Source organism: Dama dama, chromosome 15, assembly GCF_033118175.1.
Source record: "Dama dama isolate Ldn47 chromosome 15, ASM3311817v1, whole genome shotgun sequence".
Taxonomy (NCBI): domain Eukaryota; kingdom Metazoa; phylum Chordata; class Mammalia; order Artiodactyla; family Cervidae; genus Dama; species Dama dama.
Genome location: NC_083695.1, coordinates 60,328,182 through 60,341,179, shown reverse-complemented (window position 1 = coordinate 60,341,179; position 12,998 = coordinate 60,328,182). Strand labels below are relative to the sequence as shown.

The following is a 12,998-nucleotide window of genomic DNA, read 5'->3' as shown; positions in this document are numbered from 1 at the left end:
CAAAGTTCAGACAGTGTACAAGCAGGGTCGGACTAAAGCTTCATCTGCAGGGAAGTGTCTCCTGGGTTAAAATGGAGAATTTGCCGGTTGTCTAATGAGACAGAACAAGCAGTGGGGCAGGAACTAGATATTTGTGGACTCAGTCGTGGGCACCAGCAGTTACCAGCTAGATGACCTTGAGCAAGTTATTTAATCCCTGAACCTCAGTTTACTCATCTGAATTAATACTATTTATTGTCATTAAAAGGATTATATGAGACAGTGTACATACGCATCAGTTTCATAGAGGTTAAATAATATTAGTGTCCTTCCCCCAGTTGAAAATATGTTGCTCAGTAAAAACAAAACTGCCCAACTAGTTTGACCGGTTCCTTCCCACACCCCCAGTCTGATCTCAGTTTTCTTGGTCAGGTGCTTGTTGGAACTGATGGTGACTGGAACTGACAGATCTGGCAGACTTCACAAGGACCTCTTTATATAGGGAATGTGTGGTTGTGTAAACGCAGCAGACTTGAAGCCCAAATGCCCCAGGTCACTGCCCTGGACTGCAGGACTTTACTAAGAACACAGGAAGCAGACTGCCAGTTTTCAGTTCTGAGGTGGTTCACCACCCATCAGACTTTTCTTGTCCACTCTCCCCTTCCTCCATACCTCCTGCCAAGCAGCAAGCCCACCAAGCAACAGTTACTAGTGTAATAGAAAACACAAAACAGGCTTGAACGAAAATGTTTTCCCCTCAGCTCTATGTAGCAAAGATAGCCAAAGAAATATGTTTGGTTCCAAATCTCAGGGAAGTGTTTAAGAATCCATGGGCAGTACCTGCTGAGCCATCTCTGCATCTTAATTAGGCTAAATCCTTCCCTTGGAATGTCCTCCTCCAGTTTTTCATGTAAGACTTGTCTCCTATGCTACCACCGACAGAAAGTCTTCCCTGATTTCTTCATCCATGTCTTCTTCACTGAAAGATCTGTCTTCCTTCTATGAAGTCCAACTTTTAAAAATACATTTTAGAAAGTACTTCTAAGGGCCCTGAATGCTTTGTTCCTAGGTTAGCGTTTTCTTGATACTTATTCTTCATGATCTTCATGTATTGGTTTATAAATTTCTGGAGTACAAGGATTTGCTCATGCTAGAATTCTCCTGCATTGCCTAGGGTGCGTAGTAAGTGTTCAATACATCTTGGAGGTCAGATGTTCTCATCCAAGATGGGGCTGAATAAGGAATCCACTTCAGAGATCTACCGTGTTCTCCAGGCAGCAGGCTTCATCCTTTTTCACCTGCCACCCCCAATCACATACTCTTAACTAATAAACTCTACTCCCTGGTTTCCAAAGAAGCCAATCCTTTGACCCTTCCAAGTCTTGGCCTGTGCTGTCTCCTGAACTTGGACTGCCATTCCTTCCTAGAAAAGCAATTATCCTCCAATCCAGATATACCCTTTACGATATGGCTTTCCTGATGTTTGGGCCTCTCTGCTACATTTATTTCTCCTCAGTGTTTTATACGATATAACCCCAATCTAACACTTTTCTTGTTCCTTAGTCACTTATTTACAGGCTGAGTTTTTCCAGGGCAGGATTTCTTTCTTGGCTTATTTATCTTCATAGCTTCAGTGCCTAGTGTCCTACCTTGAAACTCCTAAACATTTTTGGTTCTGTTGAATTGAATCCAAAGGCAAAGACTCCTGAGGCAAACCAAGTAAGTCCTCTGACCTCAAAGCCAAGGTCAGGGAGAATGTTTGGAGCAGACTCCCTGTGCCAGAAAACGTCTGAACCCACACAGCTCTGACTGGAGAGGTGTCCTTCAGGTCTCTCTAAGAAGGTCACAGGAAATCGGGGAGCCTGGGTTCTATGCAGGGAGTAAGATCTCTCTCTGTCCAGACCTTGGATCCTTCCTTCTGGTGCTGATTTCCTGTCACCAGAAACTGGCCCTCCCTGGTCAGTCACCATTTTATGAATGCAGCTGCAGCTCAGGGCACAGCTGTGCAAGTTGAAATTGTTTTCAAACCATTGTAGTTGATAACTTAAACATATAAATCACTAAGAGCGCTAGTTGATTTTAAGAAATATTAGGTCTTTCAAAAGATCACACACTTCTTTAGAGATTGAGAGAGTATATTACCCTCTTTGCCAGAAAGACCTTGTCGTTCTAATTTTTTTCCACAAATTTTTATTTTGAAAAATTTCAAAGCCTACAAAAAGTATAAGAGTACAGTGAATGCCTGTATAGCCTTCCTCTAGATTCGCAAGTTAGCATTTTGCTTTATTTGCTTTTTCTTTTTTTCATGTCAGTATGTGTATATGTATGTGAAAGTGTTAGTTGCTCAGTTGTGTCCAACTGTTTGCAACCCCATGGGCTATAGCCCGCCAGGCTCCTCTGTCCATAGAATTCTCCAGTCAAGAATACTAGAGTGGGTTGCCGTTCCCTTTTCCAGGGGATCTTCCTGACCCAGGGATCAAACCTGGGTCTCCTGCATTGCAGGCAGATTCTTTACTGGCTGAGCCACCAGGGAAGCCTGTGTATGTATATCCACCTATATTTATTTGTTTTTGGCTTCTGTGGGTCTTTCTTGCTGTGTGGCTTTTTTTGCTGTGTGGGCTTTCTCTAGTTGCGGAGATCTGAGGCTGCTGTCCAGGTGCCATGTGTGGGCTTCTCATTGCAGTGGCTTTTTGTGGAGCACGGGCTTTAGGGTGCACAGGCTTCGGTAGTTGTGGCTTCTGAGCTCTAGAGCACAGGCTCAATAGTTGTGGCTCATGGGCTTAGTTGTTCCACAACATGTGGAATCTTTCTGGATCAGGGCTCAAACCCGTGTCTCCTGCACTGGCCAGCAGATTCTTTACCACTGAGCCACCAGGGAAGCCCCTTTGTTTTTTGATGAATCGTTTGAGAGTAAGCTGTAGACAGTAAGACTGTCACCTCTAAATACTTCACCATATCTTCTGAGAGCAGGAGGTATCCAGATTGTTCTAGTCATGTCTTTTAGAGTTTTTTCTTTTTTAAAAAAGAAATCCAAGATCTGGTCAAAGTGTAGCCGTACATTTAGTTGTTATATTTCTTTTAGTCTACTTTAATTTAAATAGTTTCCTAGGCCTTTTGTCTTTTGTGTCTTTTGATGGGTTCATGTTGGATGCTCTATGGACTATCACTTAATTTGAATGATCGGTTTATTTCCTTATAATGAGATGCAGGGGAAACACTGGTAGCAGGTGACATGCTGCACCAAGGACATAATACGAGAGGCACATTAAGGTCAGTTGGCCCTGTTGTTGTTGACGGTCAATGTGATCATTTGGTTATGGTGTTGTTGGCCAGGTTCTTCCTTTGTGAAAGAACCTTTTTGTCCCTTTGCAAATACTAATTAATCTTTGAAGTGATACCTTAAGATTGCATGAGTGACTTATATCTCCTCCCAAATTTACACAATGGTTTTAGCATCCACTGAAGATTCTTGCGTAAGTTGATGATTACTATGAGGATGATGTTCATTTTATTAAAATCTAATTTAGTGAGATCTGCTGTTTAACTCCCTCAAGAGCCTTCATTCTAAATACGTTACCTAAAAATACATTGAAAACTGATGTCTTTACTAAATATGAAAATTTGATTGACCTAAATAAAACTAAAACTAAACTTCTCCTGATTATTTTGAAATTCATCATTTTAACTTTTCTTAATAGAGTTTTCTTTTAGCTGAGATTGTTTGGTTTTATAAGCTCTTAATATAGTTTCTGTGGGCTCTAGGGTGGATGTATCTGCATAGACCTTAAATTGTAGGACTAAAGCACAGGTGACCGCTTCCTGCCACTAAACCACTGTCAAATGATCACTGTCACAAAAGTGACAAATAATAAATAGGCGAGTACTTGTTTGCTAGTGGTATTAAAATTTTTATGTCATCATTTTTAGGTGAGACAGTACAACTTAATGGATAAAGAATGAGACCACCAGAAGCTGACCTAAGTTCCAATCCCAAATTTAATCCTAGGTTTTAATCTGAGGTATCCCATAACCTCTCAGAGCTTCAGTTTTCCTCATCTGTAAAATGGTAATAACAGCAACTGTATTTACCTCAGAATTACTGTGAGGTAAAGTGTTTATTTTTAGCAAAGAGGATCCTGTATTTTAAGCACTTAATAGCTGGTGTTTGTGGTGGTAAAGTTGGTGGTGACTGTTATTTGTGCTAGAGATCAAATATAAAAAAATGTAACATGAAAAATTATGTATTCAGGAACTTAGGAAGCTTTGTTTTTGAAAGGTAGCCAAGAATATTTTGGAGGTTGTGGTAATGCATTCTCAGGTGTTAGGGAAAAATTTTTAAATTTATCCTTCAAAAGCTTGGCCAAATAAAATGGAATTATCCCCGTAAGTCCCTGCCCTCATGCTATACCTGTTTCCCCAGAGAAGCGCATTGGTCAGTTTAGGCTTGTCCCCAAATCCCTCACAGCCCTGCTCTTCCTCTCCAACCTCTTTGGCACTAGTGGGAAAGCAAGCAGTTTCCTGCCACCCATTCTGCCCATAACCCAGGGTGGGGATGGTGACCATGCCAGGAGTTCCTACTGCTTCCTCAGAGCCCAGATTTCCACGAACAGACTGGCTCTGAGTTGAGGGCCTCTGATAGCTCATCACACTTCGTAGGTACCTGGTTAAGAAGGTCACCATTTCGGAAACTTGATTTTTATAACCCTATAATCTCTTGGCTGGCTCACATGGCACAGGAAGATGGAGGGAATTATAATTTTGAGGCCAAGGTTTTTTTTCTTACACCTTTCAAACCAAACTAATAGAAGAACCTGCCATCATCGTGACAGTTTGAGTTTGATTTTTAGGTATAATAGGCTTTTATTTAAAGACTGTATTAAAATCAACAAATAATACCACATTGGATCATTCTGTCTCCTGACAAAACTAGCTAATGATATATGAAAACAAATATTCAGTTACCCTATTGTTTGTTTACAGTAATTTTTCAAGCTGTCATTCAAAAACCTTTAAGGTTTTCCTTTAGTATCTAGATTACTTGCCTTTATTCACCAAATGCTTACAAATGCAAAGAAGAGAGTGTATCTCATTCATTTGAACTCTGATTTTTATAATGAGACCATATGTAGAACTCAGTTTAATTTTACATATCACAGGGACTTCCCTGGTGGTCCAGTGGCTAGGACTCCCTGCTCCCAATGTAGGGGAACCGCGTTTGATCCCTGATCAGGGAACTGGATCCCACAGGCCACAGCTAAGACCTGGAACAGCCAAAATAAATAAATACTTAAAACATTTTACATAACACAAAAATGAAAATGCAATAAAAGAAAAATTGACACTTGCACAATATCCTAGTTTTCAAAGCACCTTACATATGTCATCTCACAACCTTCATCTCTGTAAGATAATCAGGACAAATAACTAGTTTCTTCATTTTACAGGTAAAAGAGACAAGATTCCTTGTCTAGTTCTAGTTCATGATTTCACCACTTAAGTGGGTATTGGAACAGTCACCATCAAACAAGTCACTTAATCACTCTTCAGGTTTCTTTTTTTTCTTTCTTTCTTTCTGGCTGCTCTGGGTCTTCGTTGCTGTGTGGGGGCTACTCTTCATTAGGGTGCAGAGGCTTGTCATTGCGATGGCCTCTCTTGTTGCAGAGCACAGTATATAGTGGCACTCAGGCTTCAGTAGTTACCTTTCGAGGGCTCTAGAGCACGGGCTTACTTGTTGTAGCACAGGGGCTTAGCTGCTCAGCAGAATGTGGAATCATCCCAGACCAAGGATCAAACCTGTGTCCTCTGCATTGGCAGGCAGATTCTTATCCACTGTACCACCAGAGAAGTCCCTCTTCAAGTTTTTTTAACTGTAAAACAGAATTTAAAGTAGTGCTTGCCTCACAGAGTGTTGTGAAGTTGAAAAAGTTAATACACATAAGGCACTTAGAAACCGCACCTGGTGCCTAGCAGATGCTCAATAAATGTTAGCTACTATTACTACTACACAGCTAGTAAGTATGAGGACTAGGACCCCAATCCAGGCATGCTGAGTCCCTAATCCAGGGCTCTGTCTCCAGTGCCATGTGGAATTTGCCTTTTAGTAAATCATTGATTTAATTTCCATCTCACGTTGACCTTATTATTCTTGAAGGCATCTTTTTCTGCTTTGTTTGCTTTGACCTCAAATTTCTGAAGATCAAAAGGGGAATGTGTTTGAAGTTTTCTTCCTTCCTGATTTTTTTTTAATCCTCTGACTTATGTTGTCGTCTGGGTTTGGTTGACCTTGAGGTATCAGAAGGTGTTTTAGTAGGTGAACATCTCATGAAGTTGTTTTCATGGGTTTGTTGGGGTGTCTCTGAACTTTACTTTGGTTGAAAGGCCTGGGATAGGAGGCAGGGTTGGCTGCACTTGAGTTACACCCCTTCTCTGTGGTGCTAAGAGAATGTCTGAGAGTAGCATTACTGAGAGTAGCAGCTTCAGGGAGTAGAGATCATTTGTTGTAAAAGAGCCATTCTGAAGAAATTGGTAAAGTATTATGGCATATTCTCTGGGAAAGGAAAAGAAGTTGTAGATCTTTTTCTTGGTAATAACATTTGTTAACAGGCTTTTACTTGTGATTCTCAGTTGTTTTTACTCTGTCTACCACCAGTGTTGACATTTATGGCTGTGAAATAGGCCTGAGTGAAAAATCTGTGTACTTTTGTGGTAGCTACTCAGCTGCTATGGGGCGATACCCTCCCTTTCCTCTGATGCCCAAGTTGAACCCAGTGTGGGATGTGATGCAGAAGATTGTAGGAGGCAGGCAGCAATGTACAAGCAAGGTGCAGCCAGCTCCATGGCCCTGCAGAGGCAAGGAGCTAGCTGAGCTTGTGCACTGAGCTGTCCCATCCCCAGGCCTTTTTGATGTGCTGCTGCACTTACTGTACACACGGGGTCCTCTCCAAAAACAGGATGTTCAGTATGCCTCTCAGGACCTTTATGGAAGATTTGCACCAAGATTTAACTTGGTGAGGCAGGAGGTTTGAGAAGATGTGCTGAGACCTCCTCTTTGTGATCTTTGCATTTTTTTAACCCACTGACCTCTAATACTCTCCTTGGCAAGTTTAATTAATGTTCTCACATTAAATGGAAACACTGAACTTTGAATAGATTCCCTGGGGCTTGGTAATCATTTGATATTATTTCCAAAAGAGAGAGGCTATGAAGAAATGGTGTATTATCCTTTCTGGTTTTTCAGTTAAGTTTGATTGTTCTTGCCTGGCCACCTGCCGAATCCCTTAGCCCATCCAGCCTGGAAGCGAAGCCCAGGAAACAACTCTGGGTCCCGCCACTTAGGCAGTCTCCTTCCTGTGGCTCCACACCCATTCCTGTGGGCCGGGTGCTTTCCCCTGTGTCCTGTCGTCTGCCTGTTGCGTTGGCCACTCCTGGTGTGCTGCGTCATGGTTGATCTTTGTCCTGTTGTGTTTGCTTGGATGCTCTGTATAGTAGGTGAGGAGCTGGAGGAGAAGATAAAGAGTACCCATTAGTCATTGTCCACTGCCGCTGTCATTACATGCTGCTCAGGACTCCAGCGAGCTTCGCTTCTAGGCCAGTCGATTAGCTTCTTTGATGTGTGCAAAGCTTCTGAATGTGGTGGTTCTTATCCTCCTTCACCACTTAGATCTTTCTGGTCCTCAGAGTGCCAGAGGAGGGCCTTATTGCTGATCATTTCCTTTGAGGTCACTAGCAGGACTGGGAGTAGAGGTGACAGCTGAGAGACTTAGCAAAGCTAAAGGGATTGTAGAGAGGTCAGACAGTTGAACTCAAGTTTAGACTAACTCACGATGGACCTTTGCTTAGCTGCCAATGTGGCAGCATGTGCCAGAGCTGGCCCCTTCAATACCTATTGTCCTCTCTGACGTCTTTGCTGATTCTCTCAAGTCAGCTTCCTTGCTTGTCTGGGCTCCCACAGTACTTTATATTTCCATTTATCTCCCTCAGCTTTGTAGCAAGTAGTTAATTGTTTTAAAGTCTGTTTCTTCTACCATGTAAGTCTCTGGACAGCTGGAACTTAAGTCTAGTTCCTCTCACTATTCCTCATAATCCATAGATTGTGTGTCGTCTGAAACAGTTGCTCAGTAAATCTTACTGAATGGGACAAAGCTCAGCATGTCTATAGACATCCTGCAGCTCATGTCCATGTTTGCAGATCATGTACTCAGCTGTGAGGCAGGAGAATATCCTTGAAGAAACAGAGCATCACCATCAGACATAACATATAAAGACAATACTAGCCTATTGTTGAGCTTCTTTTTTTTTTGACAACTTTGATTGAGATATGATTCTCAGTTCACCCATTTAAAATGTATGGTTCAGTGGTTTCCAGTATGTTAACAGAGTTACGTAGTCACCAGCACAATCAATTTTAGCAGATTTTCATCATTCCCATAAGAAACACAGTATCTATTCCCTCCACTCCCCCGGCCCTGGACAGTAGACCACTAATCTATTTCTGTCTCTATAGATTTGCCTATACTGGGCATTCCATAAAATATATAGTATTTTGTGCTTGGCTCTTTTCAGTTAACATAGTGTCTTCAGCACTCATCCAGGTTGAAGCACGTGTGAAGCCTAGAGCTTTATAAAAATTGGAGGCCAGGTGATGCTTGTTTCAAGAGCAGTTGTGGCTCAGGCCACAGTGAACCTCTTGTTGTTGTTGTTCAGTCACTGAGTTGTGTCCAACCCTCATGAAAGTTGACCAAAGCTATATAATGAAAATTCCATAGATGTGACCTGAACTTGCTTCCCTGAGTCATTTTAGAAATCAAGGTAAAATTTATGAGTATCGAATAGAGTGCGAAGAGTTGACTCATTGGAAAAGACCCTGATGCTGGGAGGGATTGGGGGCAGGAGGAGAAGGGGACGACAGAGGATGAGATGGCTGGATGGCATCACCAACTCGATGGACATGAGTTTGAATAAACTCTGGGAGTTGGTGATGGACAGGAAGGCCTGGCGTGCAGCGATTCATGGGGTCGCAAAGAGTCAGAGCAACTGAACTGAATAGAGTGCCTGGCACATGAGGGTCTCAGTGACTATTTCTTCCCTATGTCCCACTTCAGGTTCTTAGATTTTAGTAAGAACTTACCAAAGTGAAACAATAGATGAGTTTTTAATTGGTACTTTGAGTTTAATTTACTGATTCCTCCCCCCACCCCTTTGTTTTTGTCCTCCCCAAGGCTATGCCTTTCTGCTGTTCCAGGAGGAGAGTTCGGTACAAGCTTTGATAGACGCCTGCCTAGAGGAAGACGGGAAACTGTACCTGTGTGTGTCAAGCCCCACCATCAAGGATAAGCCAGTAAGTAACGTGCAGCCAGCTGTTGCTTTTCCAGAGCATGTATACAATCAGTATAGTTGATCACCTTCTCCTTGTCATGAGAATGCTGGGAACTAGGATCCTCTTACCCGGGGTGACTTCGCTATGTGGTAGCGCTGGACTGTTGTTGACGGGGAGCTAATAACAAATTTCTCAGTTTTTGGTTTTATATGTTTGGGACTGCATGTAAACAAATGTGCCCTTGTCTTTCACTTTACAGTTCTTTTAAGCTAATTCCTATTCAGAAACTCTGAATTGAAGTAAATAATGCCCTTCGTGGTTTTGGCAGCTGGTTTCTGTCATTATTTCAGATCAAGGGTAGGAGTGACTTATTTATTTTTTTAAAAAATAAAAGATCATAATCTTCGGTGTTTATGTGATTTTGAATGCAAAGCTTTGTGCTGGGTGGTACCCACAGCTGGCTAAATAGAGCCTTCTGGGCCAGGAGCTTACACTCTAGAGTGAATAGCTTCAAACAGAGAAGGGGTGGGGAAAGATGGGGAACATGGACCCAACGCCATACATAATGCACACTTCTGCACAATTTGTGGTTGAGTCTGTGGTTTCTGAGCCAAAGAGTGTGAGTGAATAAGTCAGTGGGTGAGAAAGGAAGACCTTTCTCCTGACAGAGGGGATATCAGTGGAAAAGAGGCAAGACTGTTCAGGGCAGAAGAAAAAACTTGAATAATATGGCAGAAGTAAACTCCAGGAGGTGGGGAGGGGTAGGGAGGCCTGGCGTGCTGCAGTCCATTGGGTCGCAAAGAGTCGGTCATGACTTGGTGACTAAACAACAATGATCCCTAAGGAGGTTGGGATAGGGGTGAGACTTGTGTGTCAAGGCCTGATACTCAGAGTGGGAAATAGAGTAAAAACAGTATTGTGGACTAAGGGGCCAAGGCACATGTTTACCACGGGGCCTGCAGCATCCCTGTAAGACTTAACCAGAGGTGTGGGCTTGGTTAACAGCAAGGTTTACTCTCAGAAACATGTATGAGGCAGCAGTTGTGGTCAGATGTAAAGCTCCCAGTTTGAGTCTTGATTCTAGCATTTAAATATCTGCTTGATTGCATAAGTCACCTAATCCTTGCTGCAACTTGGTTTCCTCACCAATAAAATGAGAAGACCAATAGTTCCTGTCTGGGATGTTGAGAGGCTCAGATAAGAGGAAAATGTGCGTGAAAGCATTTGATGAGGTCGGGTACTTGCACAAACAGTGCTGCTACTCCAACATGGTGCTAGAGGACTGGGGAGCGCGAGATCAGCGCTTATCTACTGAGCAACATCTTTTGAAAAAAATGGAACAGGGTTTATAATTATTTGCAGAAGAATGATGCCAGGACTGGCCACCTCTAAGTGGGAGAAGGCAGCATTTAAAGCAGGAGAGAGAGTTACTAAGGAAAGGAAACCCTGAGTCATGTCACAGTGATTGATGTAGAAGAAGAGGCAAGGATTTCAGCAAGTTTGAAAGTACCTCTGTAACTTTCCATTTCTGGGGCCATTATCCAGTTTCTATAACAGCAGTAAACAACATTGGATAGGGTAGCTATTCAGGTAGCTATACAGAAAAACAGTAGAAAATAGTAGGTTGGGAAAAAGAGTAGGGGGCCTTTGTTAACTTTGGTCTTAAATTAAACAGCATGGAGAGGCTGTGTTGAGGGAAACATGGGGACTGACTGGAATGGGAGTGTGTTTCTTCTGAGATAATAATAAGAAAGCTGCAGTAACTTGTAAACCTCTTTGGAATAATATGAAATTAGACAGACTGAGCCTAATTTGGCAAGGTCAGATGTCAGGGGAAAATGGTCACCCTTCAGAGAGGCTGCCCCTGACACATCAGTGGAAGAGGTGTGGGGGTGAGCTCGGCAGTGTTAAGGTGGGGTTGGTTGTACACTGTAGAAGGGGATTTGAGATATGTTTGTATCTATCAAATGACAGAGAGGTAGAGGTACATATTGAGAGAGTTATACCCACAGGAGATAAAGAAGCTGTTGAATTGAGGGGAGGAGCCTGGAGATGAGTAGACAGAGCTGTGTACCTTAGCAGGGCCTGCTCTGGCTGTATGGGAGGAGATGGATCGTGTGCTTGGTCAGGGAAAGCTCACCCCAGGACTGGACATCCCTGTGAGAGGGGATGAGCAGACAGAGGTGGTATGGAGGCAGCACCATTTCTGTTGAATATTTTCATGCCAAATATGCATATTACCCTTGGTATGAAGGACTTTTGAAATTAAATAGTGTAATTACCTGTTTTGGAAATGTTTATAGGGAAACTAACTTCCATTGTTTGTGTCTCTACAAATTTCTTCCTTATTGCAGTTTCCGTTTTCTGAGCTCAAATGAAGCAGTTTTATTGGAGCTTGGTGAGTTCTGAGAGGTGGCTGCTGATCACATATTTCTTTGACCCAGGCATACTCAGAATTTCCAGCATAAGCAATTTAAATAAAACTTAGCATGGGAAACATGAAAGTCCCCAAATGCCTATAATTCTAATGAACTGGATCCCATTTGGGGTTCCGGCTCTTTGGCTCCATTTTTGAAACCTTCTCTTTCTTGGCGTTCGCTCCACATCTTCCACTCCCAGCCTTATTTGGCCATACTTCCCCCCAATTCCTACCCCTCTCCCCCTGCCCAGATTTCAGTACATTCTACCTCATCTTGGATGCTCCCACAGAAAGTGAGAGCTGGGTTGAACCTTTGGGAGTAAATGAGGACCTCGGCAGTAGCTCTAGGTAAAGTCAGCCTCTAGAGGTCACTCACCAGACCAGAGCTGTGACTCTCCTGCTCTTCCTGCTTTTTAGCTTGGCCGCCTTTCAGGTTCTTAGTGCCCTGATTCTGTTGTTGAGTTCTGTCCAATCCTCCCTGAATTTCTCCTGGGAAATATACCCCATGTTCCAGAGGGATCTCACAGATTTTCTCTCCTTTGCCTCTCCCTTCTCCACAATCAGCCTCCCGCTCCCTTTGTGTGGATTAGGTTAATCACATGCTTTTCCTAATACAGTGCCTGATAAAAAGCTTTCCCCTTACTTACCCTTTCTGAGATTGTGTTTGTTTTTTAACTCAAATGAATCTATAATTAGTGGATTTCAGGTAGTTCTATTTCTGGTCAGTGATTACCTTTCATTAAATGACTCCTCTCAGACTACTCTATATATAAGTCTGATCCTGAAAGATGGCAAAAGAAACTGTATTTATGGCCTGATAATTAACCCCTCAGTCTTTTTTTTTTTATAGTTTTTATTGGAGTACAGTTGATTGACAATGTTGTTAGTATCCGGAGTACAGCAGAGTGAATCAGTTATCCATGTACATATATTCACTCTTCTCAGATTCTCTTCTCATGTAGTCCATTACAGAGTATTGAGTAGAGGATCCCTCAGGCTTAAAGAATGAAAGACAAATTAGCAAGAGCAGGAGTAATCGCACAGTCTCTAGATTTGTGTGTGTTCTTCCCCCTCCTCTGGCAAGAGCAGTTCCATAGCTCACGTCCCAGGCATCCCAGAGGACAGCTGTGTCCTTGTCCGTGCTTCCGGTGAAGGAGGCAGACACTGACAGTGGTCCCTCTTGTTAAGGGGACTTTACTTTTTGAATGTATAAATAGGCGGAACCTGAAGGTTCAAGACAGCAGACTGATAGAAGAGGAAACCTGAGAGGGTCTAACAGATGGA

General features: G+C 42.7%; 1 protein-coding gene across 6 annotated transcripts in view; it reads left to right on the top strand.

Moving 5' to 3' along the window:
• Nucleotides 1–12,998, top strand: part of CPEB3 (cytoplasmic polyadenylation element binding protein 3) — a 193,087-nt gene that overhangs the window by 131,869 nt on the left and 48,220 nt on the right. For all 6 annotated transcript variants that reach the window (XM_061162183.1, XM_061162184.1, XM_061162178.1 and 3 more), the window contains exon 7: nt 9,198–9,316. In XM_061162183.1, the coding sequence (XP_061018166.1) occupies nt 9,198–9,316 (119 nt within the window). The remainder of the gene's footprint in view (nt 1–9,197; nt 9,317–12,998) is intronic.